This window comes from Ascaphus truei, chromosome 5 (assembly GCF_040206685.1).
Source record: "Ascaphus truei isolate aAscTru1 chromosome 5, aAscTru1.hap1, whole genome shotgun sequence".
Lineage (NCBI taxonomy): Eukaryota > Metazoa > Chordata > Amphibia > Anura > Ascaphidae > Ascaphus > Ascaphus truei.
In genome coordinates this window covers 201991394-202018236 of record NC_134487.1, presented here as the reverse complement: position 1 = coordinate 202018236, position 26843 = coordinate 201991394, and the positions used below count along the sequence as shown (strand labels likewise).

The 26843-nt window shown below is 40.7% G+C and overlaps 1 protein-coding gene across 2 annotated transcripts in view; it reads left to right on the top strand.

The window, feature by feature from the left end:
* Positions 1-26843, top strand: part of GFPT2 (glutamine-fructose-6-phosphate transaminase 2) — a 74788-nt gene that overhangs the window by 22785 nt on the left and 25160 nt on the right. Inside the window, exons 2-5 of one of the 2 annotated variants that reach the window (XM_075601612.1) lie at positions 18529-18636; positions 21017-21115; positions 24501-24626; positions 26002-26060. In XM_075601612.1, the coding sequence (XP_075457727.1) occupies positions 18529-18636; positions 21017-21115; positions 24501-24626; positions 26002-26060 (392 nt within the window). The remainder of the gene's footprint in view (positions 1-18528; positions 18637-21016; positions 21116-24500; positions 24627-26001; positions 26061-26843) is intronic. The other variant, XM_075601613.1, reaches the window with a different exon arrangement.

Genomic DNA, 26843 nt, shown 5'->3' with positions numbered 1-26843 from the left:
GTTGTCCACAGGGAAAAATAGATAGATAATTTTCTATTTAGCGGTCTGGAACATAATTACCCATCAGAAAGGGTAGTAGACAGGGCATCCTCAACCAAAGAGATGTTCTAGATCTTTACCTTAAATACTTTGAACTATTTTGGGATAAATACCGATTGGGAATTGAAACATTTTCTGACATGATATATATGTATTTTTCCTCTTTAGACATACACTCTCGTGATTTATCCACTTTAGATTGGTTAATTCTACAGTATTGTAGTGACTCTTAATCATTATGCCAACATAGCAATACATTGGTGATTTGTTAACCAACTCAAAAGGGTTAAAACGACTGTATGACCTGAAAATCTTCTCTATACATTGCATAAGTTAAAGTGTATGTTTTCAAAATCATATCTTTTGGAACATACTTGGTTTAATTATTTAATCAATATCATGTTTTCACAATTTCATATGTAACCGTTTTATGTAATGAAAACTTATAATAAATAGGGCCCTCAATTTGTCTTTATAGGATATCTATCTATCTATCTATCTATCTATCTATCTATCTATCTATCTAGTTTGTTTATGTGTTCTAGTATCACAGTTGACAATTTAATTGTGTATATATACTAACTAGCCAATGATTTATATATAGCTTCTTTGTCATACTCTTTTGGACACTAGATAATTATTCTTTATAAGTTCCCCCCCCCCCCCCCCATATTTTTCTTTTGCTTTTAAAAATTGATTGGATTGTATTTTGTTTGTCCGGCATTTGTTCGTTGCTGGGAGCAACCAGCACTGTTGCGTCATCATGCACCGTCCGTGGAGGTTTTTTTCACTACGGGGAATGCTTTCTGTTGATGAGCAGGGGCGGAGCTTCTGGCTTGGAACAATTACAAGTGCCGGCACCCTCGAGACAACACTACTCCTTGACAAAGTGCACGGATGCACAAAACGCATCAGAGGTTCTTCTGGAGGTTCCCGTTTTCTTATATGCTGCAGTCCTAGAATAAAGTACCTTTTTTAGTGACCCGGCAGTTGTCAGCTATTTTTTTGTTTTGTTTTTTTAGCACGCATCAACTGCCCTTGTTTGGCACGCAATGCACAGTCACCTTGTCCCGTCTGTGAGAAATCCTTCCCGTCAATGGAAGAGTATTAAAAAAAAAAAAATCACCTTTAATTATAATTTTTATCACATTCACTTTTTAGATTTATTACTCTCTATTGATATGCACAAGAATATTATTACCACGGTTTATCGCAAAACAAATTCACGTAACACGTTTTTGCGTGCTGACAGCTGCCACCCTAGATCTCTGATCAAAGGTATACCTAAAGGCCAACTCATTAGATTGAGGAGAATTTGTACAAACAGAGATGATTTCCTTAGACAATCCAAAAGACCTGATGGAACGGTTTGAGACCAGAGGTTACCTGAGAAGGGACCTAAACAAGGCATTTTTAGAAGTTCTAAATATGGATAGATCTGTTTTGTTAGATAGAAACTCATAACCAATCAACCACGCACTCAAATTCCCCTTTTTTTGTTATTTCACATAACAATCAAGCTAATCAAATTAGGGAGATAGTGAAGAAACATTGGAGAGTGTTAGCTGCAGATCCAGTTTTACACTCCATTTATGAGGAAAGGCCCAAATTAGTCTTTAGAAGAGCAAAAACTATCGCAAACTATGCCTCTACTAGTTTGTTTTCCTCAACCAATGTTCCAGCAAAGAATTTACCCAAGGGTAGCTTTATTTGTTCAAAGTGCAAAGCATGCAAACATATGGAAAGCAATTCAGAGTTTTTTTCAAAGAAAACAGGCAAAAGATATCACATAAATTCATTTATTAATTGTGATACCACACATGTGGTGTACTTATTAAAATGCGGTTGTGGAAAACAATATATAAGAAGGACTATTAGGTGTTTAAAAGTACGTATACTTGAACACCTACGGTTGATTATTAAAAAAGATACTAATCACCCTGTATCCCTTCATTTCAGCAACTGCAGTATGGGTGATGTAAAAAAATATGTAATTTTTGGGTATCAAACATGTACCTTGTCCTATTAGGGGAGGCAACAGACTAAATATCCTCAATTTTGGATTTTTACTTTACAAACCCGTATCCCTTATGGTCTTAATTCTGACTGGGATATAGGGCCTCTCCTATTTGATACTTGAATGTTTCTCTCCATAAGGTCCATTTGTATCTTGTTATAGGTAATAGCATAGGATGTCTTAACAATAATTCATTTGATATTTATGAGAAATAATGTGTTTTTACCCATTGTCTATATTATCTCAATGGGTCTGCGTAACGTTATTAAATTATGTCAGTTCACTTTAGAAATTGTTATTAATGGTATCTTAGGGCATCTAGCAGTAAGCGGCGGAAAGGCACTTCTCACCCGTTTCCCGCCCAAAAAGCCTATCTCTATTCAGTAAGGGGCGAGAAAGTGGCGAGAATAAAAAAAAACGCCAGTTTTGTTGGCGGTTTTTTTCCCCACCAGTGGTGAGGCGAGAAGACACTTTCCGCCTAAAATAGACACATTTTCCGCCACGCTGTATTCTAGTAGTGGCAAGTAGCTTAGCGGCGCTATTCGCCACTCTAGAATGGCGTTTTTATGGCGAATCAGCCACGCAAAAAAAAGTTGGCAAGTTGATGGTGAGAGGCTGCTGATGAGCGGCGGGTCGGCACTTAGAAAAAATTCTGTCCTTTTTCCTGGCTGGGATTGATGCCGGGGGTCTCCTGAGCTGATACCATTAATACCAGCACCGGAGCCCCCCGGCATGCATCTGAGGCAGGAAAAATGCATTTAAAGGCCACTTCATTACCTTAGCGGCAAACCGCTAAGGCAATGAAGGGGTTAAACAGCCGTGCCAGGTTTATTGTGGGTAGCGGGGGTGGGTGAAGGGGGTATTTGGGCCTTGTTGTTTGTTTAGGGTTTGCGGGGGGTTGCGGGTGCACTTAACCCCTTCACGACCGTAGCAGTTAATACCGCTACGTAATTAAGGGGTTAAACTCTCATGCTACCCACCCGCAAGCCCTAAACAAACCACCGTTGGGGCTAATACCCCCTTCACCCACCCCCGCTACCCACAATAAAAAGAAAACATACACAACAGCCCCACACTAACTAAAGAAATATATATATATATATTGCACCAACAACACCTATACCCCCCTAACATACAGTATAGTAATAGGCACAATGACTATAATCCACAAATGGATAATAGTGCATGTATCCATTTAAAATACATACAGAACAATAAATACATATAGCACTCACCCATGTCCGGCTGCCACGATGAAGGCCATCCTCATCTTCATCCTGCTAATGCCAAATCCGCTTCTGCAAAACAGAAACAAGAATAAAAACATCCAATGTAATGTCCCCTAACCCCTTAATCACCGTAGCGGTTAATAACCGCTACAGTCATTAAGTGGTTAACCCACCATCACCCACATACCCTCCTCCACTACACCCTCACCCCATGAGGCCTAACCACCCTCACCCACTACCCACAAGGGAGGCCTACCCACATACCCTTGGGGCCAATACCCCCTCCCCCCACCCCAACACATACAGTACAATAATGTGCCAAATAACTATTATCCAGATAGGGATAATACATTATTTGGCCATTATTTAACACATTAACTAGCATAGTAAAATAAAGAAAATTCTACTGACCTCATCAATAAGAAGGCCCCGTCGCCAGCATCATCCTTGTGGTCCGTTGCCAAAATAATACATAGCCAATACATTGCAATGACATTCACATATCAATGAACCCCTTAATCACCTTATCGGGTACTAACCGCAAAGGTAATTAAGGGGTTAAGCCATCCTGGCCACATACCCACCCTTCACACATTCCTTTGTACAGTGGCTTCATCATGAAAAAATAAAATAAAAATAAAATAAACAAAAAAAAAATATATATATATATATATATATATGTATATATATATATATATATATACACATACATACATACACACACACACACACACACACACACACACACACGATGAACCAATATACAAATAAATGTGTCAGGGTTAACAAAAACATGCTCCAATAAAAATACCACTTATCCATAACATCCTCAATGAAATACAATGCGATTTCCTAAACAAATCAAATGTAATCATCCAATCCAAAGCCTCAAATGCCACTTAAAACATTGCATTTACATTGTATACATGCTGCATAAAATGTAAGCTACATGTAGACGCTGCAAATCAATGTTAACAATACAATATTTCAAATAAAATAGCATTACATCAAAAGAAGTATACAATGTAATCCAATAAAGTCACCATCAATCAATTAGCATACATGAATTACATCCCAAAACAATTAAAATAGCATCCATACCAATTACACAATTAACTATAGCAACCGTTAAAGAGAACAAGTTACCATCATACAAAATAGGACACCAAAAATTACAATATACAAAAGCAAGCCTCACCATTACCTAAAGTACAGCATAGAAGCCCAAAAATTACATCTATGTAATTATAAAATACATTGAACACACATCTATGCATAGCAGCATAGCCACAATCATTTAAAATAGTGCACAGCAAGCTTTTAAAACACTATCATTTCTTACCCTGTATGTATATATCTCTCTAGACTTACATACATACAGTGGCAAGAAATGATGTACAATAAAAAAGAACAACACATGTAAAAAGCAACAAAAAACACAGTTACATTAAATACATTTCTTTAGTTCACTTACCATTACTTGACCCATTCACCGACTCCCGTTGACCAGCTTACTCACGAACCAATCCACGAACAGGAACCCATAAAATAATAAACCAGAAAATAATAAACATTAAAATAATTAAACACGACAATCCAGGGGTCTTCTAATCTAATCTTCATCTGTATTCTTGTTTCGTCTATCTTCTTCCGGGGTCTTCTTCCCGTCTGCTGCCATGCCCAGGTCTTCTTTCTTCGCCGGAGGTCCTTCCTCCTCGGCATCTGGCTTCAAAATGAGACGACATAGGCTTTTAAAGGCCTATGACGTCACATTTTCGTCATGGTTTCCACGGCCCTGATTGGGCCGTGAAAACCATGTGTTTTGGCCGATAAAAATAAAAATGATGACATCACTTAAAGGCAATGAAAGCACAGCCAATCAGAACGGCTTTGCTTCAATTGCCTTTAAGATGACGTCATGAAAAGAAACATGGCTGGCCTCACATGGTACGGTAGCCAATCAGAGCGTGGGAAGTCTATCCCTACTCTGGTTCTAGTACCATGGGACAGGCTTTCAATGACGTCATATCCGTTATTCCCCAAGCCTCTGTCACATGGTCTACTAGAGCCAATCAGAGATGGGATGGAGTTCCCACGCTCTGATTGGCTGCCGTACCATGTGAGGCCGGCCATGTTTCTTTTAATGACGTCATCTTAAAGGCAATTGAAGCAAAGCCGTTCTGATTGGCTGTGCTTTCATTGCCTTTAAGTGACGTCATCATTTTTATTTTTATCGGCCAAAACACATGGTTTTCACGGCCCAATCAGGGCCGTGGAAACCATGACGAAAATGTGATGTCATAGGCCTTTAAAAGCCCATGTCGTCTCATTTTGAAGCCAGACGCCGAGGAGGAAGGACCTCCGGCGAAGAAAGAAGACCAGGGCGTGGCAGCAGACGGGAAGAAGACCCCGGAAGAAGATAGAAGAAACAAGAATACAGATGAAGATGGATTAGAAGTAGAAGACCCCTGGTTTGTCGTGTTTTATTATTTTAATGTTTATTATTTTATGGGTTCCTGTTCGTGGATTGGTTCGTGAGTAAGCTGGTCAACGGGAGTCGGTGAGTGGGTCAAGTAATGGTAAGTGAACTAAAGAAATGTATTTAATGTAACTGTGTTTTTTGTTGCTTTTTACATGTGTTGTTTTTTTTTATTGTACATCATTTCTTGCCACTGTATATATGTATTATGTCTAGAGAGATATATACATACAGGGTAAGAAATGATAGTGTGTTAAAAGCTTGCTTTGCACTATTTTAAATGATTGTGGCTATGCTTCTATGCATATATGTGTGTTCAATGTATTTTATAATTACATAGATGTAATTTTTGGGCTTCTATGCTGTACTTTAGGTAATGGGGAGGCTTGCTTTTGTATATTGTAATTTTTGGTGTCCTATTTTGTATGATGGTAACTTGTTCTCTTTAACGGTTGCTATAGTTAATTGTGTAATTGGTATGGATGCTATTTTAATTGTTTTGGGATGTAATTCATGTATGCTATTTGATTGATGGTGACTTTATTGGATTACATTGTATACTTCTTTTGATGTAATGCTATTTTATTTGAAATATTGTATTGTTAACATTGATTTGCAGCGTCTACATGTAGCTTACATTTTATGCAGCATGTATACAATGTAAATGCAATGTTTTAAGTGGCATTTGAGGCTTTGGATTGGCATTTGATGCTTTAGATTGGATGATTACATTTGATTTGTTTAGGAAATCGCATTGTATTTCATTGAGGATGTTATGGATAAGTGGTATTTTTTTATTGGAGCATGTTTTTGTTAACCCTGACACATTTATTTGTATATTGGTTCATCATGTGTGTGTGTGTGTGTGTCTATATATATATATAAATAAATAAAAGAAACAATTTTTTTAATATATATATATATATATATATATATATATATATATATATATTTAAAAAAATTGTTTCTTTTATTTATTTATTTTTCATGATGAAGCCACTGTACAAAGGAATGTGTGAAGGGTGGGTATGTGACCAGGATGGCTTAACCCCTTAATTACCTTTGCGGTTAGTACCCGATAAGGTGATTAAGGGGTTCATTGATATGTGAATGTCATTGCAATGTATTGGCTATGTATTATTTTGGCAACGGACCACAAGGATGATGCTGGCGACGGGGCCTTCTTATTGATGAGGTCAGTAGAATTTTCTTTATTTTACTATGCTAGTTAATGTGTTAAATAATGGCCAAATAATGTATTATCCCTATCTGGATAATAGTTATTTGGCACATTATTGTACTGTATGGGTTGGGGTGGGGGGAGGGGGTATTGGCCCCAAGAGTATGTGGTAGGACTCCCTTGTGGGTAGTGGGTGAGGGTGGTTAGGCATCAGGGGGTGGAGGGGTAGTGGGGGACGGTAAGTGGGTGATGGTGGGTTAACCCCTTAATGACTGTAGCGGTTAATAACCGCTATGGTGATTAAGGGGTTAGGAGACATTACATTGGATGTTTTTATTCTTGTGTCTGTTTTGCAGAAGCGGATGGGGCATTAGCAGGATGAAGATGAGGATGGCCTTCATCGTGGCAGCCGGACATGGGTGAGTGCTATATGTATTTAATGTATTTATTGTTGTTTATATATTTTAAATGGACAACTGCACTATTATCCATTTGTGGATAATAGTAATGTTGCCCATTACTGTATTGTATGTTGTGTATTGCTATGTTTATTGGGGGCAATTGTCCCCAATAAACATGCTATTCTGCGTTAACCCCTTCATTGCCTTAGCGGCTATCCGCTATGGTAATGAAGCAGCATTAATGTATTTTAATAATATTGTGTGGGAGCAGAGGGTCACCTGCGCTGAACCGCATTGATTTGTGGCTCAGAGACCCCTTGCTTCCCGAGTTACAGGCCCCGGTTTGGGGCATCGGTTACAGTGTCGACGCCATATTTATTGCGGGCACGTAGCGTATGGGACGCTGTAAACATGGCGGCGACACTGCCCACCCGATCACACATACCGGGGCCTGTAACTTGGGAAGCAGGGGGTCCCTGGTCCACAAAGCAATGCGGTTCAGCTCAGGGGACCCCCTGCTCACTGTACAGTATTATTAAAAAAATATTCATGCTGCTTCGCTACCATAGCAGATAGCCGCAAAGGTAAGGAATGAGTGTTTATTGATATGTGTGTTTTATTCATAGTGTAGATGTGCAGAGGGTCTCCAGAGCTGAACCGCTTTGGTTTTAGGTCCGGGGACCCCCTGCTTCCCGAGATACAGGCCAATTTATGGGGTGCCGGTATCCCTCTGCTTTGTTTACATTCCGCGGTCACGTGATCGGGACCTTTAAATGCAGAGGTATACCGGCACAGAGGTATACCGGCACCTCATAAAGGGGCCTGTATCTCGGGATGCAGGGGGTCCCCGGACCTGAAACCAATGCGGTTCAGCTCCGGAGACCCCCTGCACATGTACACTATGAATAAAAATGGTTTAAAATTTTTTTTTAATGTGCCGATGTTTGCGCAGAGAGAGCGGCGGATCTCTCTCTGCTGCAGACAGATCTCGGCAGGGGACGGCTTCTCGGCAGCTTCTCGCCAGGCAGCCGTCTCGCCACCGGTTACTAGCCATTTTATCAAATGGTGGTGGCGCATTCATTCGCCAGGGATTCGGCCGTTACAGCATACAGCGAGTTTAACACGCCAAAAACATGGCTAATTGCAAACTGGCTAATGCATTTTTTCGCTGCTTACTGCATAGACCCCTTAGTCTCTATTCTCTCTAAAGGGTTTTAGAACAATGTTATGTATATTATATGATAGGTTCTATTATACCTTATTTTATGTAACATTTATATACCTATGTTCTTTACAAACCCTCACAAGCATTGCACAATTCGTATTACGATTTAAGGATACTCTATATTTGAGGTTGTTAGTTTAGTATTAACTAATTGTTTTTAATTTTCAGCTTTTGTTATTTGATTTTATTCCATATGTCTTTTTGTATTCATAATAGTCAATATTAGGAGTATCATTGCTTAATGTTTAGTGTTAATAAAGTTTTTTTATTTTGGTTTACTTTTCCTGACCGATGGGGGTCTTGTTGCATAGGAGCGCAATGCATTGTGACGTTTTGTCACATGCCGATCGACGTGCTTACGTCACGCGCCGTTTCCATCGTTAGGACTCAGAGGGGCTCTGTTTTGGCATTGCGTGTTCCTTGTTGGACACGCATACCACGCCCCTCGGGCCCTCCCGCGCAGTGACGCTTCACGCTGGTATCTGCTATGCAGGTGTGCTGCATCTCCCGGCGTGTCTACGTCACAGGTCATGGGTCAAGCGCCCACGTCACGTGACGCACCCGGAAGTTAACGCGGTTGGTCCCTATTGTGCCACGATCAGTATAAATTGTATTTTTTATGTGACTTGTGTATTCACCTTGATAAAGGACTATTCATAGTACACGTTGGTGTGTGTTGTATTCTATTCTTGATCCATTAAATTAGCTTTATTTTATGGGAACGCATTCCTGGTGGTTCTTTTCTGATTTTCCAGCACTGAATATAGTGCTCCATTTTTCCTCCCTCTGTTTTTCCGTCAATGGAAGAGGGCTGCTCTGTTACAGAGGCCCAATTCAGTTTAATTGCTGTGGGGAATCTGTAACTGCTTGGGGCTTCAACATGAGTCCAGAGGGAGGGGTACTTACACCATTTGGGCCCCCCTCTTCCCCGAATTGGGGCCCCAGGGACATCCCCAGGCAGTAGTTGCGCTACTGCGTCCCACTGCAATTTTAATTTCTTTTCAAGACTTTTGGTCTTGAACCCATTCAGTTATTTTCTTGTCTCTTCGTGTAATATGCAAATGTACCAAGCATGGCAAGTAAAGCTTCAATTTTTATATAACAATATTCAATTGATAAAACTTTGTTACAGTGTAGTTAAGGTTTGTAAATAGACCTTTCAAAAGTCTGGACATTTCAAAGTTAAGGTGATGGGTAACTTTAGCTTTAACTTAACCCCCCTGTTCTTTGCTATGTCATCATACATGATGTCACAAATTGCATCACATATGATATCACAAATTACATGATCCCATCATATCAGAGAATAGGGAATGTAGCCCCAAAGAACCAGGTTTCTCGGTCCATTTGTCCTTAAGCCCACTTCTCAAACATCAGGCTTTTCTGGCCCTGACCTTATACACTTCTTCAAGTATCACAAATCTTTGATCCCTGTCTCCTCCCACTCCACAGAATCATCAGGCCTCCTGTCACGGGAGACCAGCACTTTTAACACCAAAATACCCGGATCCTTTGATTGAGCAAAGCAAGAGATAAAATAAATTGTGATTTATTTACAGAATGAACATACACAGCTCGATTTACAATTGCAACGGAAAATACACTTACTAGTTACGCTGTTAAGTCTGGTTACAGGATGAATCTTTCACTGCATGATGAATCTTGTTACATGATGGAACTCCTTCCTGATGGGCTGCAGGGTTTTTTATGCACTAAGCAGTCCTATACTTAACCCATGCAGCCAATCTACTCCGTGGGAATAATTCCTTCCCCCTATCACGGAGTTGCCAATACTTTTCAAACCTGGCAGAGGGGCTTCTCAGTCTGCTCTGGGCATGTGCCAACTTTGCACCTTGGCCGCTTAGCATATGAGGCCCGTCCCCTCTACCTGGCGCTGCTCAGTCTGGGAAGAGCAGCCATTTGCCATGATGGCTTATTGAAATTATCTTCCTCTTCCCCCATCACCCCCATGCTAACATATGGTTAACAACTCCATATCCTGGATTGCCTTTGAAACTAGCAAGGACTTACTGGTTCTCTTTCTCTCCCCCTTCCTTGCTAACAGAATGGTTACCACCTCCATATCCTGGATTGCCTTTGAAGCTTACTGTAATAAAAATATAAACCATGGGTACTTTTAAAACCATGGTCTTTTCCACTTATACAGAGAAACCTCTACACTGAAGCTACACTGAACCCTCCCTTGGTTCTGTTTTTTTGGTGGGCATATACCGGGGACCTTTGAATGTAATCCAATTCCCTGCCCAGTCTTACTTTTCTGTTCTGGGCTGAAGCAGGGAGATTTGACGGTGAGCTGCAAACTGCTTTCTAGGGAGGATTTTATCCGGTGGTCTGTGTTCCTCGTCCTCATGAATCTGGGTGGGATTCCTGAGTACATCTTTCGGGGTAACCCGCAACACTGGCCCCCTTCTATCCAAACACACCCTGACAACATTTTACCGTAAAATCACCCCTCAAACTCACGCCCTGCACCTCTCCGCTGGTTGGCACTCCTGGAACAGTAAAAATACACATACATCTTTACCAATGCAGTTACATGCCATGATTGGGTTGAAGAGCTGACTATCACAATTCCTCCATATGGCTCAGGGGCACCCAGCCGGGCATAATACATTTTATTTAATGGCCTGGGTACCCCTTTACCGTTACACCTCTCCAATCCCTTTCTCCCTCTCCCCCCCCCCTCCCACCCCCAAGCATTTGGCTTCTCTGATCCCTTTCTCCTCCGACCCCACAAGCGTTGGTTTTCCCAGGTGCTTTTCCCCCACCTGACAACCAGAAGCATGAGGCTTGTCCACCCCTTTCTCTTCCTTACATAAAGCTTCTCTGGAGTCTCCTCCTCTGCCCCTGCAGATGCATCAGGCTTCTGTGATCCCTTTGTACCCATTGACTCCCCAAGTATCTGCTGACCCTTTATTCCTCACCCCCCCCCACCACCACCACAAGTATCAGTGCCCTCTGATCCCTTTCTCTACCCACATCCGCATCCCACAAGTATCAGACTTCTCAATAACCCGCCCCCCATACTGGTCCCCCATTCTTGGTTGTGATTATAGCTTTGGAGGAAGGAACAGATTTCAGTGCTAGTCAGTTTGGAAATTCTCCACGGTGCTATAGTATTAGTCTATAGTGTGCTATATACATCCTGACATATGTTATGTCAACATCACCAATTACATAATCACCTTTATCCACCCCACATTCACTGATGTGATGGGATCATGTATTTTGTGATGTCATGTATGATAACATCAGCAAAGCATAGGTGGGAGTTAAAGGTTGTGTGTCACCTTAACTTAGACATTTCCAGACTTTTGAAGGGTTTGCTTTCAAGTCTTAACTACACTTTAACAAAGTTGTTTTTTTTTTTGTTTTTTTCAATTGCATTTCTATGGTTTTTATCCTGTGGACCATTTATAGCAATTGATCACAATGGATCTTCCTTTCATATATCTCACTATGAAGTTCTTCATAGATAATTCACAATGACATGTTGTAAAATTGTATAAAATGGATACAAAAGATTGTGCTCAAATTTTCCACAAACATCTCTTGGACCGAGAGAGAGGATATATGTATAGCTTGTGCCCCACATATGCCAACATGTATCTGGGTTGGTGGGAGGCAGAGAAAGTATTTACCAAAAACCTCCAACAATATACCAATTATATAGAACTATGCCTAAGACACATTGACGTGCGGCTGTTTTTGAAATGGTTCAAAGAACCATTGACACCCTAAATCTGAACAAACATAACCTGAAACTAACACTGGAGGTAGCTACCGATTCAATACTGTACATTTTAAAAATATCAAAGAACGAGGATGATACCTTAACAACTACAGTCCACACAAAACCAACATCTACAAACAGCTATCTACGAGCAGAGAGTCATCATCTGCACCCAGCTTTTCGAGACCAGTGGGACCATATCTTAGAATTTGTAGGAACTGCTCTGACCTAACCTAATTTAAGACAGAAGCAAACTCAATGTGAAAACTGTTTTTGCAGAGACCGTACAGAGGTAATTCTCTGAAAAAAGCCTATTATGAGAGCTCTAATAACTCTAAGAGAATACCTATTATGGAAAAAAGAAACCAAAAAAGAAAATAATTACAAACCAGTAGAATCAAAAACTATTAGATATATAGGCACCTATAATCTATGGAAGGAAGTAACTAAGATCATGCAGAACCACTGTCACATCCTCCTGATCTAAATTGGAGCAAAGAACTTATACCCAGGCCTAGCAAAGTCTGGAAGTAAGCAAGGAATATTAAATACATTTAAGTACAGAGCCACTTCTCCAGAAAGGCTAATAGCAAAAATTGCCTATTGAAACACACCAAGGGATCTTTCAAATACCATTTATGCAAAGAATGTGAGTTAATGATACCAAAGAAATAAGTTAAGAACTATCACAACACGTAATCATTTGATGTTAAACATTTGATAGATTGCAAATAAGTCAAGTGATATATTTTGTGTAGATGTAGAGAAGAGTGATGTATTTTGTGTAGATGTAGACAAGTATGTGGGCAAAACCTGTAGGCAACTGTGGCAACGCATAGTTGAACATATTGGTTCAATTAGAAATTAATTGGACACATCAATCTTCTGGCACATTAGAGAACAGCACGGGGGTGATGTCAAATTTCTAACATTCCAGGGAATAGACAATATTATACCAAATATAGTATGGGACAAAAAACTCCTAATGAGAGAATCCCATTGGATATATAATTTACATACCATATCTCCAAATGGTTTAAAGGAGGGGTTTGTGTACACCCCCTTCATCCATTAAATAGGAGTCAGGGATAGGTAACTACATAAATCAACTTCAATTTAAATATGTATTTGTAATACAATGAGAAATCATTCCAACAACATAACACTTATACGGTCGTATATATACGTTGGTCGTATATATATTCTGCTTGATGAGCAAATTAATAATAATCTCGCATTCAAAGAAAAGGTGTCAAGGATACGATTCAATCTCCCTCTACATAGAATTCTAATCTTTTTGAATCAATGAGGGCTACCTATTCTCCTGTATGAGTAGTCATGTTGCCTGCCCAATTCCTTCAACAAATATAGGAACGAATAATAATGAATAACAAATAATTGATTCAAATGAATTGGATGCAGGTTGACCATAACAATGGTAATATTACCACAAAAGAAAACACAGATGACTGTGGGCCCTTAGGGTAAAAACTTGTTAATTACAAAAAGCAATCCCATACATAGTCAGAAGTTTGTACCAAAATACACTATATAGATAAATAACTAAAGAGGTTCAAACTTTGTATTGAATCCATTTTATGAATGATAAAATAAAGAGAGACATTATGGGTACAAACTGCCCTCACTAAAACTTAATATATTTTATCAGCCCCACATTAAAGACTGTGAATCAGTATGTTTAAAAAAAATTGTATAAAGGGTTTTAACATGTGCACAATAATTTCTAAAGTATTATGGATAGAGGTGCTATTTATTGCCCCTTAACATTAATCCAACACTTTCACAATAGCGCCAATACTCTGGCTCTCCCTGCAGATGCCAAGGATTGCCATGAAAACCATCACTATATAAAGCAGACAATCTCTGCTGGGCGCCGAAACTCGTGTCGGGTTTTCAGTGACATTATGCGTCATCGCTGATGCAGCGTCTGTTCGAAGTCTGAGTGTGACGATACAGTATATCATATCTCCCACCTGAGCTCCTGTTTGCCTCTGATGTAGCAATTCTGTTCTATGAACGAATCGACTTTGATCAGACGCCTTCTTTTATCTGCTTCTTCACACTGACTTCACTACTATTATACCAGGAATTGTCACAAATAGAGTCCTAAATGTAAAATTCCTGAGATAAAGAGGTTTATGGGGATGCTAGATTAGGCAATTTTCAACAGACATTGATACATTATAAGACACTGGCTCCCATTGATATTTTAGTACCCAGGTTCCCAGTTGTAAATCGGCAGATCAGTCTTAATTAAAGAGACATTGGTACATTAAAAGACACTGGGTCACACTCCATTTATAATACATAGGACTCCAGATGCAAAGTGGCTAATCGGCTATAATCACTAATCTCTCAGCACCTTGAGTATTTTAAACACATTTAGTGTTCACTGAAAAATAGTATCTATGTAATAAATATTTCATTACTTTTTGTCCTTTTTCGGAGCACCTTACACAGACTAGCAACAATATATGATTACAAGTGTTGGATCTGTGGTAAAAGTTTATTTCTGTGACAAACCTGATATACAAATCTAAACTACGCTAGGATCTTGAATTTTAAATTCTCTTTCTGCTTTCTGAATTATTTTAACTATGAGATAATTAAAAGTTATGTTTTTAGTATATCAAAAGCTGAAATCTAATATTATATAGTGTCATGCCAATGGTGCTATGCTATAAATCGCACTGTACAGGCATACCCCGCTTTAACATACGCAATGGGACCGGAGCATGTATGTAAAGCGAAAATGTACTTAAAGTAAAGCACTACCTTTTTTCCACTTTACAATGCATGTACTGTACTGCAAACATCATATACATGCATAACTGATGTAAATAATGCATTTGTAACCAAAATAAATACAGTAGGCTTTATTGAAATAAAATCTTTAATGTCAGCTGATTTTTCTTATAAGTGCTGACAGATACAACATGGATGAATGGAAAATTATTTTAAAAATATCTAGGAAGGATGAAGGAGAGGGCATATCTTCTACTGTACAGTATTTTTACTGAAAGGGCTGAAGGTGAGGTGCATTTATTTGACTGACTGATATATTTTTAGGACTTTGATTTGTGACTTTGAAAACCATACAGTACAATACTGTACATTACAGTGTTTTACAATGCTGTGCTTCCTTAGGCCGCACGCATAGTGCCCGCGACTGGCGACATCACCCATCCCCACTAGCGAAAGTTATATTTCGCTTTGCGGCGGCGTCGTGGGCTTCCGGGCATTTGATTTGTTCAGGGGCTGTCACATGAGGTGACAGCCCTTGAAAAATCAAACATTCCCGGCTTCCAAAGTCCATCCTGTCTCATTGCCACTGTCGCGCTTACTATAAGCGCACGCGGCGGCAATGTGTTTGTTTTTGGGCGGCATCGCTGGCACTATACGCACGGCCTTACTCAAGTCCTTGATCAGCTTGGCTTACACGCACGCACTCCCTCACTCACACAATCTCTCACGCACTCCCTCAGTCACACAATCTCTCACGCACTCCCTCAGTCACACAATCTCTCACGCACTCCCTCAGTCACACAATCTCTCATGCACTCCCTCAGTCACACAATCTCTCATGCACTCCCTCAGTCACACCATCTCTCATGCACTCCCTCACTCACACAATATCTCACGCACTCCCTCAGTCACACAATCTCTCATGCACTCCTCACTCACACAATCTCTCACGCACTCCCTCAGTCACACAATCTCTCACGCACTCCCTCAGTCACACAACCTCTCACGCACTCCCTCAGTCACGCACACACACACAGTCGGTCAGTCAGTCACGCACACACACACAGTCCGTCAGTCAGTCACGCACACACACACAGTCCGTCAGTCACGCACAAACAGTCAGTCATGCACAGTCAGTCATGCACAGTCAGTCAGTCATGCACATTCAGTCAGTCATGCACATTCAGTCACGCACGCACACTCAGTCACGCACGCACACTCAGTCACGCACACACACTCAGTCACGCACACACACTCAGTCACGCACACACACAGACACACAGACACACACACACACACACTCAGACACACAAGCACAGAATGCAGTAGAAGAGCACCTCCTCCTCCCCCGTAGCCTGTAACTCACATGCAAAGTTCCATGCAGCAGCAACCTAGAGCGAGCTCTGAGGAGGAGGGAGGGGCAGGAGGGAGGAGGGAGGAGGAGAGCGGAGGGAGAAGAGCCAGGAGCTGCAGTGCGGGCGGAATCACTGCTATAGCTGCTGATTGATGGCGCGCCCGATCTCCCCGTTCCCCCTGCCATCTGGCACCGTTCCCCCTTACCCCTTACCTGCACTACCGCTCAGTAAGGGACCACAATGAAGGAGGTTGCAGTATTGATGAGTTGCGCACGCACGCCGCCCCCTGCGTACGTACACAGGGGTATGGTGCAACTAAAAATAAACGTACGTACTTGCGAGTGTACGTAAAGCGGGTGTACTTAAAACGGTGTATGCCTGTATATATAATCACTTCAAAATTAAACTGTGCTGTGAAGTAAGAGGGATTGCTTTTTCTTTCAGCTTTATATTTTGTGTATATACTGTACTGTAATATGTAACCCTCTGTTAGCCCCCATCAACAGTTAGATATGACTATATACAGTAAGTTCTTGCCAGACATTTAGACAACTCTGTCTCTCTCTTTCACTCTCTTTCACTCTCTTTCTCTCTCTCCCCCCCCACCCCCAATACAGGGACACATTTTTATATAGCCCACGGCTTTAAATATTGCAACTTCATGTTAGCATGCAAAACAAAAACAGGCCGTTCTCTTTGTAAGGGCTAACTCACACATCCCAGTCCCTATCTGAAGGGCTGGGAGGCTTGGCCTCTGGCCCCAAAGTCTAAAGAGGTACCTGTAAGCAGGGACTCTTTACATCAGTTCTGGGTTGGTGTCTGTGGGGGGCCACCCTCTGGCAGGCTCCAGGTCTGTTGCGCCCTGAAATAGAGGGTCTGATTTCCTGGAATCACTCTCTGACAGCACAGTCCTTCTGTGCTAGAGCAATCTGTTCCTCATAATCTCACTGGTAGCCCAATCCTTCTGAGCTAGAGAACCTCGGGCAGTTTGTTCAACACACCTTTGTACCTACTTGAGCCATGTGGAGACTGGTTAATTGACCTAGCTGCAATTAACCAGCTCCTTGCTGGACTCATCAGCTACAGATTGGCTCTAGTTATGTTGCCTTTTTAACCCGGGGGAATGGCCCTGTAACACCCACCAGTACACACGAACCCCCAAAAAAACACATTGCCATCCCAACACAAATAACCCTCCCCCCAATACACACACCCCTCCTCAATACACAATATCCCAAATATACAACACACACACTCTTCCCCCTCCCCCCCCCCCCCACAAGAATTTTACCTGTAGAAGTGGGGTAGGGCTGCTTCTGAGCTACTGCACTGCTTACCTATGTGGGGTATGGGGAATCAGACAGGGGTGGGAGGAATTGGCTATGTGGATTGACGGCCCAGTCCCCGCAGCAACCAGTCACAGAAACTGCAGCATTAGCCGGACAGAACTTGAGGGGGGGAAAAATGGTCCCAGTATGGCATGCGGGGCCGTAGCAGTACAAAAAAAACACTGAATATGTCCAAGTGTGTCTTGTCCCTGTTTATTGTTTTCAGTTAATGAATATGCCCTATATACAGTAGTTAGTGTGTGTAGTAATGCTCCAAGATTGCTCTCATGCTGGAAGAGGAGTGAGCATGTGCTTAGCAGGAGTTCTCAGAATAGTAGCTCCGGAGTATAATCGGATCGACCTCCTGGAAAGTCCTTGGTAAACTCCTGATCCAATGTGCATGGACGAGGTATGCAGTACACATTAACAGGATACTGATCCAAGAGAACCGAGTGTATCGCCACCGTGGGCCCACTTGAGATGGGGCATTGATGCTATGCAAGTGATTGTCAATCTAACCAATACTGAGGGAAACAATGATAAGTGTCTCCCCAGCGTAGAAGTGAGAGCTACCAGGAATGTATGTGTAGAAAGAGAGAGATGATGGATTCCATATGGGATGAATTTATCGGTAAATGTCCTGTGAAAGAAAACCATGTGTGCATAACACATTAATTGTTGTTAAATAAACCAACCTTTTAAATAAACGAATAATAAACAATATTAATGTATTTATATGTTTTGTTTGTCCATAGGAATCTTTGCATACCTGAACTATTGTGTTCCACGCACCAGAAAAGAGATTATGGAGACTCTCATAAAGGGTCTACAAAGACTAGAATACAGAGGATATGATTCAGCAGGTACAATATTAAAATGTCATCATATTAGAAAGGAACTTTTTTTTTCTTTACCAAATGTTCACATTATAATACAAATTTACTCCAGGAGAAAATGAATGTGTTAGTCTTTTTCTTTCTTTATCTAATACAACTGTTTGTTCAGTAAAACAAGTTACCTTTATTTGCAAACTGCCACTTCAACAAGATTTGCAGGAACGTGTGTGTGTGTGTGTGTGTGTGTGTGTGTGTGTGTATCTCTCTCTCTATATATATATATATATCTTTATATCTCTAACAAAAAAAAAGGAAAAGACCGCTTTGGAAACCACAATACATGGAACCCCAGAAAAATTAGAGAAATACTAACACAATGTAAATACATATAAATGTTAGCGCTAACGGTGCTGTAAGGTGCAAAATATATGAAAGAGAACATAACAAAGAACCTCCAAAATAAGCACCTCAGAGTATACAAAAAAATACAAAATTTATTAGACAGACTAAAACATAAAAATCTATGCACTATTGTGACAAAGAAAATACACTATACACGGCAAATGTACACTAATATATATATATATATATATATATATATATATATATATATATATATATATATATATATATACTGTGTGCTCATTTGCATGTCATTTCTCAGAATCCCTTGCTGCAGTGGAAGTGCTGGGTGATAATGGTGAAAGGCGGGGTTGCAGACCTGTGTAAGACATGCAAATGAGCATACTGTAATATTAACATTTGATATATATATATATATATATACAGGCATACCCCGGTTTAAGGACACTCACTTTAAGTACACTCGCGAGTAAGTACATCTTGCTCAATAGGCAAACGGCAGCTAGCGCGTCCTGAACAGCAATACCGGCTCCCTACCTGTACCGAAGCTGTGCGCAAGCGTGAACAGTATAGAGCCTGTTACACATGTGGTATTTACATCAGTTATGCACGTATATGACGATAGCAGTACAGTACATGCATCCATAAGTGGGGAAAAGGTAGTGCTTCCCTTTAAGTACATTTTCGCTTTACATACATGCTCCGGTCCCATTGTGTACGTTAATGCAGGGTATGCCTGTATAACAGTATGATTATTTGTTTACTTGGTTAGTTTTTGTTTTTTTTAGATATCTTGGGTACTTCTTACAGAAAGGGTTGGCTATTAAAGACCACTATTATCATTGAATTGGACATTTATTTCGGCTTACATGCCATACCACATTATCTGAAGTTTAATTTTACACTGCTTCCTTTTATCCATCATCTTTAACTACTTTAAAGATGGAGGGGACCTCCTATTCTTGTAAATAAATCTTTTGCAGATGCCACCAGCACCAAAGCGCTCTTTTTCAGATTCTAAAGGTTGAGTCCCATGCCAGTTTGTGGCAACCCCCCCCCCCCTAACAATATGGCAACCTGGGTAACAAATAGAAAGCCAAATATCATCGGAAGAAGTAAGGCTGATCTGGCAGCCATAGTATCCTTGTTTAGGAGATTTTAAAATGTGTGTTACTGGCAACAATGAATACCCAGAGTAAGGAGCCTTGTGACTAATCTCTATGGGGTTATCCAGCACATACACACAAAACTTGGGCAGGAACATTTTACGTTACCGTGTTTTATGATAATGTAATTTCCTCAGATCCTTTGGAATTTATGCTTATTATATAGTTCTGGTGCTTTGTTTGGTTGCTTAATTATGATTATGATTTCTTTACATATAACTAAACAAAAAAAAAATAAGAATTAACCTAGAGATCATGTGGTCCACAAAGTCTTATGACAAGATTATTGTAAAAAGCATTTCATAACCATGAAAATAGTAAAAGTTAATATATATATATATATTTTTTATTCCTATTGTATCATTTGAACTGTAGTATTAAACATGCCAATACCACTAGCTCACTTTAGTCCTACACTGGACTGCCCCTTGAACTGTTGGACTTGCTTAACCACATGTGCCAGTGGAATCTGTGGTACATAGCTTTGGCATTCCAGAGGTTAAATGACCATTGGGTATTTAGAAAGAAGGGGGCATCAAAATACCTGAAAATGAACATTGTACATTTTAAATTCTAGTCCCGCGCGGTGCCTTCTACAGGCCAAAAAAAACAACTTGGTCCCTTCTCTGTCAGAAGGCCAGGCAATAATTTTACTCTGCAATGCTCTGTGTGCTGCTTTGGCAGCAGTTAGTGGCCATTATTTGAAGAGGACACCAGTACCTGAAATTCTGATATTGTTTTCTACCTTTTCACAATATCTGCTATAATGACCAACAGTATAGTATTTCCCCGTGGTATAGACTTCCCTATTGTTTTTCTCATAATATTCCTTTAATCATATGTTATTTCTCACATTTAAATTATGATCCTAAATGCAGGTGTTGCAGTGGATGGAAAAAACAATGAGGACAAAGAGAAGCACATCAAACTAATCAAGAAAAAGGGAAAGGTGAAGGCTTTGGAAGAAGAACTCCACAGTATGTCTAAAAAATATTATTTGCATAAGAGTAAAACCGTGAGAATAGTTATAACTTATTATAGGAGAGTTAAAAACATTGTTTCTATCTTTCCATATTCTCTTTATTTGTTTTGTTTACTGGTATTATTTTTAACTTGGTAGACAGATATTATAAGAAGAATCTGAGGAGGAACTAGGTATTTTTGCACACAGGGCAAGTTATCTATATTACATTGTATATAATCAAGGAAAAACAATCCTGTAATTTTTGTAATCTTTTGTATGTTCTCTCCCTCCCCTTTCTCTCACACACTTCCCCCCTCTCTCCCCCTTTTTGTCTTCTCTCCCCTCCTCCCCCACATCCCACAAGTAGTCCCTCTAAAATCCCCACCACCTCACCACCAGTAGTCTCTCAAAACATCCCCCTCCACTCCCCACCACCAGTAGTCTCTCTCTTTGAGGAGGTAAGTAGGAATTAAGACCAGGGTCATGCAGTTGATGTGGTCTACTTTGATTTTGCAAATGCTTTTGATACGGTTCCACGCGTTGGTGTACAAAATAAAGCAAAATGGACTCAGTAAAAATATATGCACCTGGATTGAAAACGGTTTGAATGATAGACAACAGAGGGTTGCCATAAATGGAAGTTTTTCAGGTTGGGCTAGGATCGTGAGTAGAATACCACAGGGATTGGTACTGGGACCACTGCTTTTTAACTTGTTTATTAATGACCTTGAGGTTGGAATCGAGAGCAAAGTCTCCATCTTTGCTGATTATGCTAAATTGTGTAAGGTAGTAGAATCAGAGCAGGATGTAATTTCTCTCCAGAAGGACTTGGAGAGACTGGAAACGTGGGCAGGTAAATGGCAGATGAGGTGTACACTACCGACACACTTTATCACACTGCGGCCAGATCCGCAAGCCGGGAGATTTCCCGGCTTGCTAGTGGCCGCCCCTCGGCGTGCCGCGCGTCATAGACGCGCGGTCACGCGTCTTCGGGAGCGTGCGCCCCCTGCACGCGCGTCCAGGGGCTCCCCGAGGGAGCCCTGGTGTCCCGCGATCGCGGGACAGCGGCAGGGGGTTCCGGGGGACCCGGCGGACCCGGCAGCGGTAGGGAGAGCGCCCCGATCGGAGGGCGCTCTTCCGCTGCTTCGGCGCGCGCCCGTCACTCTCGGGCGCGCGCCAGGCTACTGCTGCGGCCAAGAACGGGCAAATGCTCGAATAAACTTGGCCGCAGCAGTAATACAGATAAATGTACGGTTATGCATTTGGGAAGCAAGAATAAACAGGATAAATTGGGGGAATCCTTGATGGAGAAGGATTTAGGAGCGATTGTAGACAGCAGGCTTAGCAATAGTGCTGAAAGTCATGCAGTAGCTGCAAAGGCAAACAAGATCTTATCTTGCATTAAACGGGCAATAGATGGAAGGGAAGTAAACATAATTATGCCCCTTTACAAAGCATTAGTAAGACCACACCTTGTATATGGAGTACAATTTTGGGCATCACTCCTTAGAAAAGACATTATGGAACTAGAGAGAGTGCAGAGAAGAGCCACCAAATTAATAAAGGGGATGGACAATCAAACTTATGAGGAGAGGCTAGCAAAATTAGATTTATTTACATTAGAAAAGAGGTGTCTAAGAGGGGATATGTTAACTATATACAAATATATTCGGGGACAGTACAAGAAGCTTTCAAAAGAACGATTTATCCAAAGGACAGTACAAAGGACTTTGGGTCATCCCTTAAGGTTGGAGGAAAGGAGATTTCACCAGCAACAAAGGAAAGGGTTCTTTACAGTAAGAGTAGTTAAAATGTGGAATTCATTACCCATGGAGATATCATTAGATGATATGTCACTGGGGTTTTTTGTTTGCCTTCCTCTGGATCAATAAGTATATATATAGGATAAAGTATATGTGGTCTAAATTTAGCATAGGTTGAACTTGGACGTCTTTTTCAACCTCATCTACTATGTAACTATGTAAGAGTCATCCCTTTAAGGTTGGAGGAATTGAGATTTCACCAGCAACAAAGGAAATGGTTCTTTACAGTAAGGGCCGTTAAAATGTGGAATGAATTACCCATGGAGACTGTGAAGGCAGATACAATAGCTATGTTCAAAAAAAGATTGGACATCTTTTTAGAAAGGAAAGGTATACAGGGATATACCAAATAAGTAAACATGGGAAGGATGTTGATCCAGGGAGTAATCTGATTTTTGGAGTCAGAAAAATAAATTCCTCCCTGAGATACTGTATCATTAGATGATATTTCACTGGGGGGTTTTGTTTGCCTTCCTCTGGATCAATACACTGTAAGTACAGATATAGGATAAAGTATTTGTCATCTAAATTTAGCATACTGTAGGTTGAACTTGATGGACGTATGTCTTTTTTTCAACCTCATCTACTATGTAACTATATGTAACAACATCCCCCTCCCACCACCAGTAGTTTCTCAACTCTTCCCCACCAAAGTTCCTAACTGTGGAGCAGGGGGGCCTGTCCTGGTTATGACACCGGACGTTATGACTGACTTCCATGTCGAAATGCTGGGGTGGACCCCACTCCCCTTTGCAGCCACATCCTGCCCCCGTCTGCAGCTGCATCCCACCATCCTCTGTTGCCAAGCTACCTCTTCCGCCACTCTCCTCCGTGGCCACATGCACTCCAGCTGCCTCCACCCCCTAACCCTCTTGCTCGGGGCAGCTGCCCCGCTCACTTGCCACCTAGTTCTGCCTCTGAGAAGAATCGTATAATATCATGCTTTTTCAATAGCTTAGTGTATTTTGCTTATAATTAATTAGTTAATATTACATTGCTGAAAGCATGTTCTTAAACTTGTCTTTTATTAGATGCCTTAGAAGTTCAGGAAACGGCTCCCATTTCTAAAGCATGCTACTACTTCAATAATTATACTTAATTACTAAATGCAGAAACTTTTGCAGAATATCAAAGGATTTTCTCATAAACTCATTTTTTGTTATTCATTTAAAATATGTGAAGGATTACAAAGTTTTCAGGGGAAACAAACCCCTGATTTCAATTTAAGTAAACCAGGTATATATTCTAGTAGGAAGTATGATAAACCGATTATCATTTGAATCAGTTTATTTTATAATCGCTGAAAATACTGTAACTGTGAAACTTTTGTATCATCCTATGGTACGTGAGTGGCATAACCACAGCACGTAGCAAAACTTTATATACAGATCAGAATCTGGCTTTTACCTCCAACCGCCCATTCATTTTTATAATTACAGTCATATGTGACATTTCTAAAGCTTGTAGGTTGTAAAAATAAATTCTGGACAAAATTAACTAAATAGCTGTGATGAGGTTTTTCCATGATTTGTATATTTGTAATGAATGCGCTAATTGAGGCAATTTGTTATACAGAACAAGATGGAATGGATTTAAAGGCTGAACTCAAGACACATTTTGGGATTGCACATACACGTTGGGCAACACATGGAGAACCCAACGCTGTTAATTGCCACCCTCAGCGTTCTGATAAAAATAATGGTAAGACATGCTAGAGCACAAATGATGGTATACATGTAGATTTCAACATCAAAATAGCAAATATTTTATTTTATCACTGATCTGCCAGTGACGAAAAACAGGCACAGTACAAGCATAAATGAAGGTATATACGCACAGACTGTTTAATGTAATCAAAGTAACAAAGAGTAAAAATTGTATAGCGCGAGTGAGTTTCTGTGGCACATTGCAAATGCAAAATATAAATTGGTTTAACTACAATACAAAAACAGTTCTCCAGGGTAATTATTTTATAGGCTATAATTTTCGGTTATTATTTTTTAATCAATGCAGTGTGTTTAGTTTAAAAATAAAAACTTGCCGAAAAGCCTGCATACTAAGCACTGTCCAAGAAGCATTCTGTATATTCTTTTTTATTTTTAAACAGATTTTTCAATTTTATAAACACTGCAGACAAACGACATTCTGATCTTTGACATGCTAAAGATCTCATAAAAAGATTTCTCTAATCTCATAGAACGCTTAAAATGGCTTTCCATTCAAGGAATGTAACTGTGGAAGTTAGATAAACCTGTAAAGAAATATTAACATATCCTAGTACAAACAAACTCCTCAAAATGCATGACTCCTCTAGGATAGAGGTACTGTACAATTAGAGCTCTACTCACAAGTTCACAATGCAATGCTTAATTTATTGTAACAGCCAAGAACAGAGGAGAGAAAACGCTTCAGGTCCCATATGGTCCTTTAATCAGGTCCATAGGGACCTGAAACGTTGTTTCTCCTCTGTTCTTGGCTGTTACAATAAATGAAGAATTGCATTGTGAGTAGAGCTATAATTGTACCCCTGTCCTAGAGCAATGCCCCACCTCTCCCAATGTCTCCGTGTCAAATGACGTCGAGAGTCGTGATGTCACGTGACCCCCTCGCGGCACTTGATGGCGATGCGCGGCGTCACATGATCCCGCAGCATCATTTGACGCCACGTTGCCATGGCGACGTGTTGCCGAAGACCCGGCTGGCAGCAGGTAATTGAGTTACAGAGCCCTCACTCCTCCCCCGGCATTTCATTTAAATGCTGTGGGGAAGAGCGAGGGGCCTCTGTAACCACCCGCGCCCCCCCCTAGAAATTCTTCTGCCCCCCCTGGGGGGCGCGCCTCCCAGTTTGCGCACCGCTGTCCTAAAGGACACCTGCATTTTGAGGAATTTGTTTATCTATGTTGTGTTGGCTGCACAAGCAGGATTCTCATCGCCTGAAACTGTTTCCCCATACTTTGTAACTGCACTATACAGAAATATGTTTTACAAAAGTGGAAATATAAAAAAGAATGAAGATAGTAGAAGAACTAACCACTATAATGGTATTATTTGAACAAAATCTTTATTTTCCTTATAGAATTTGTTGTTATCCATAATGGAATCATCACAAATTATAAGGATCTGAGGAAATTTCTGGTAAGTTTCTAAATAACATGCAAATTGACATTTTTCATGATTTAGCCTTTTGATATAGTGTTGTGCATACAGCAACTATAATGAAAAATTAGATTTAACATATACCAATTACACTGCTGAAAAGTTAATATTGTTGAAATATACCATTTTAAGCAACTAAAGAAAAGGTCCCCCATCCATTTAGGGTGTGTGCTTCCTTATATTATTGACACGTAGCTTGTAAGGCTAAGTCCCCGCTGGCGCTGAGCGTGCTCATGCTTGGAGAGCGCTCCAAGCATGAGCACTGGGTGTCCTATTGTACGCGGCGCAGGCATTGCGGGCCAGCTGAGCGTGTGGTAAGTATAGATTGTTTTGTTTTGCCAATCGCGGCTGAGCGTGTGTGCACGCGCACAAGTGCCGCGCGCACCGCGTGAGTGGGGACTTACATTTATCTATATATGTAAGTCTCCTCCGTAAGCGCCACCCGCTCCGCCCGATCAGCGCTAGCGGGAACTTAGCCTTATGGTGGTAAGTTAATAAAGCAAGACCAGAGAAAGTTTGTGTTCTGAGTCAATCAAACTTCGCTGTGGAACATGCAAGCATCACTTCACATTCCTGCACTTTAGATAACCACACTGTAAATATAACCTTGTTTGCTTTGCAGACCTTCATGACTTTCTTTTTTTGCAATATAATTTATTACTATCCAATCATTTTGTCTGGGATGGCACTTTCAGTCTCTTTTGTAGTATGTAGGGAGCTGTATCCCTAGGAGGTGATCACGTCAGGCACAGCATTGGTGCC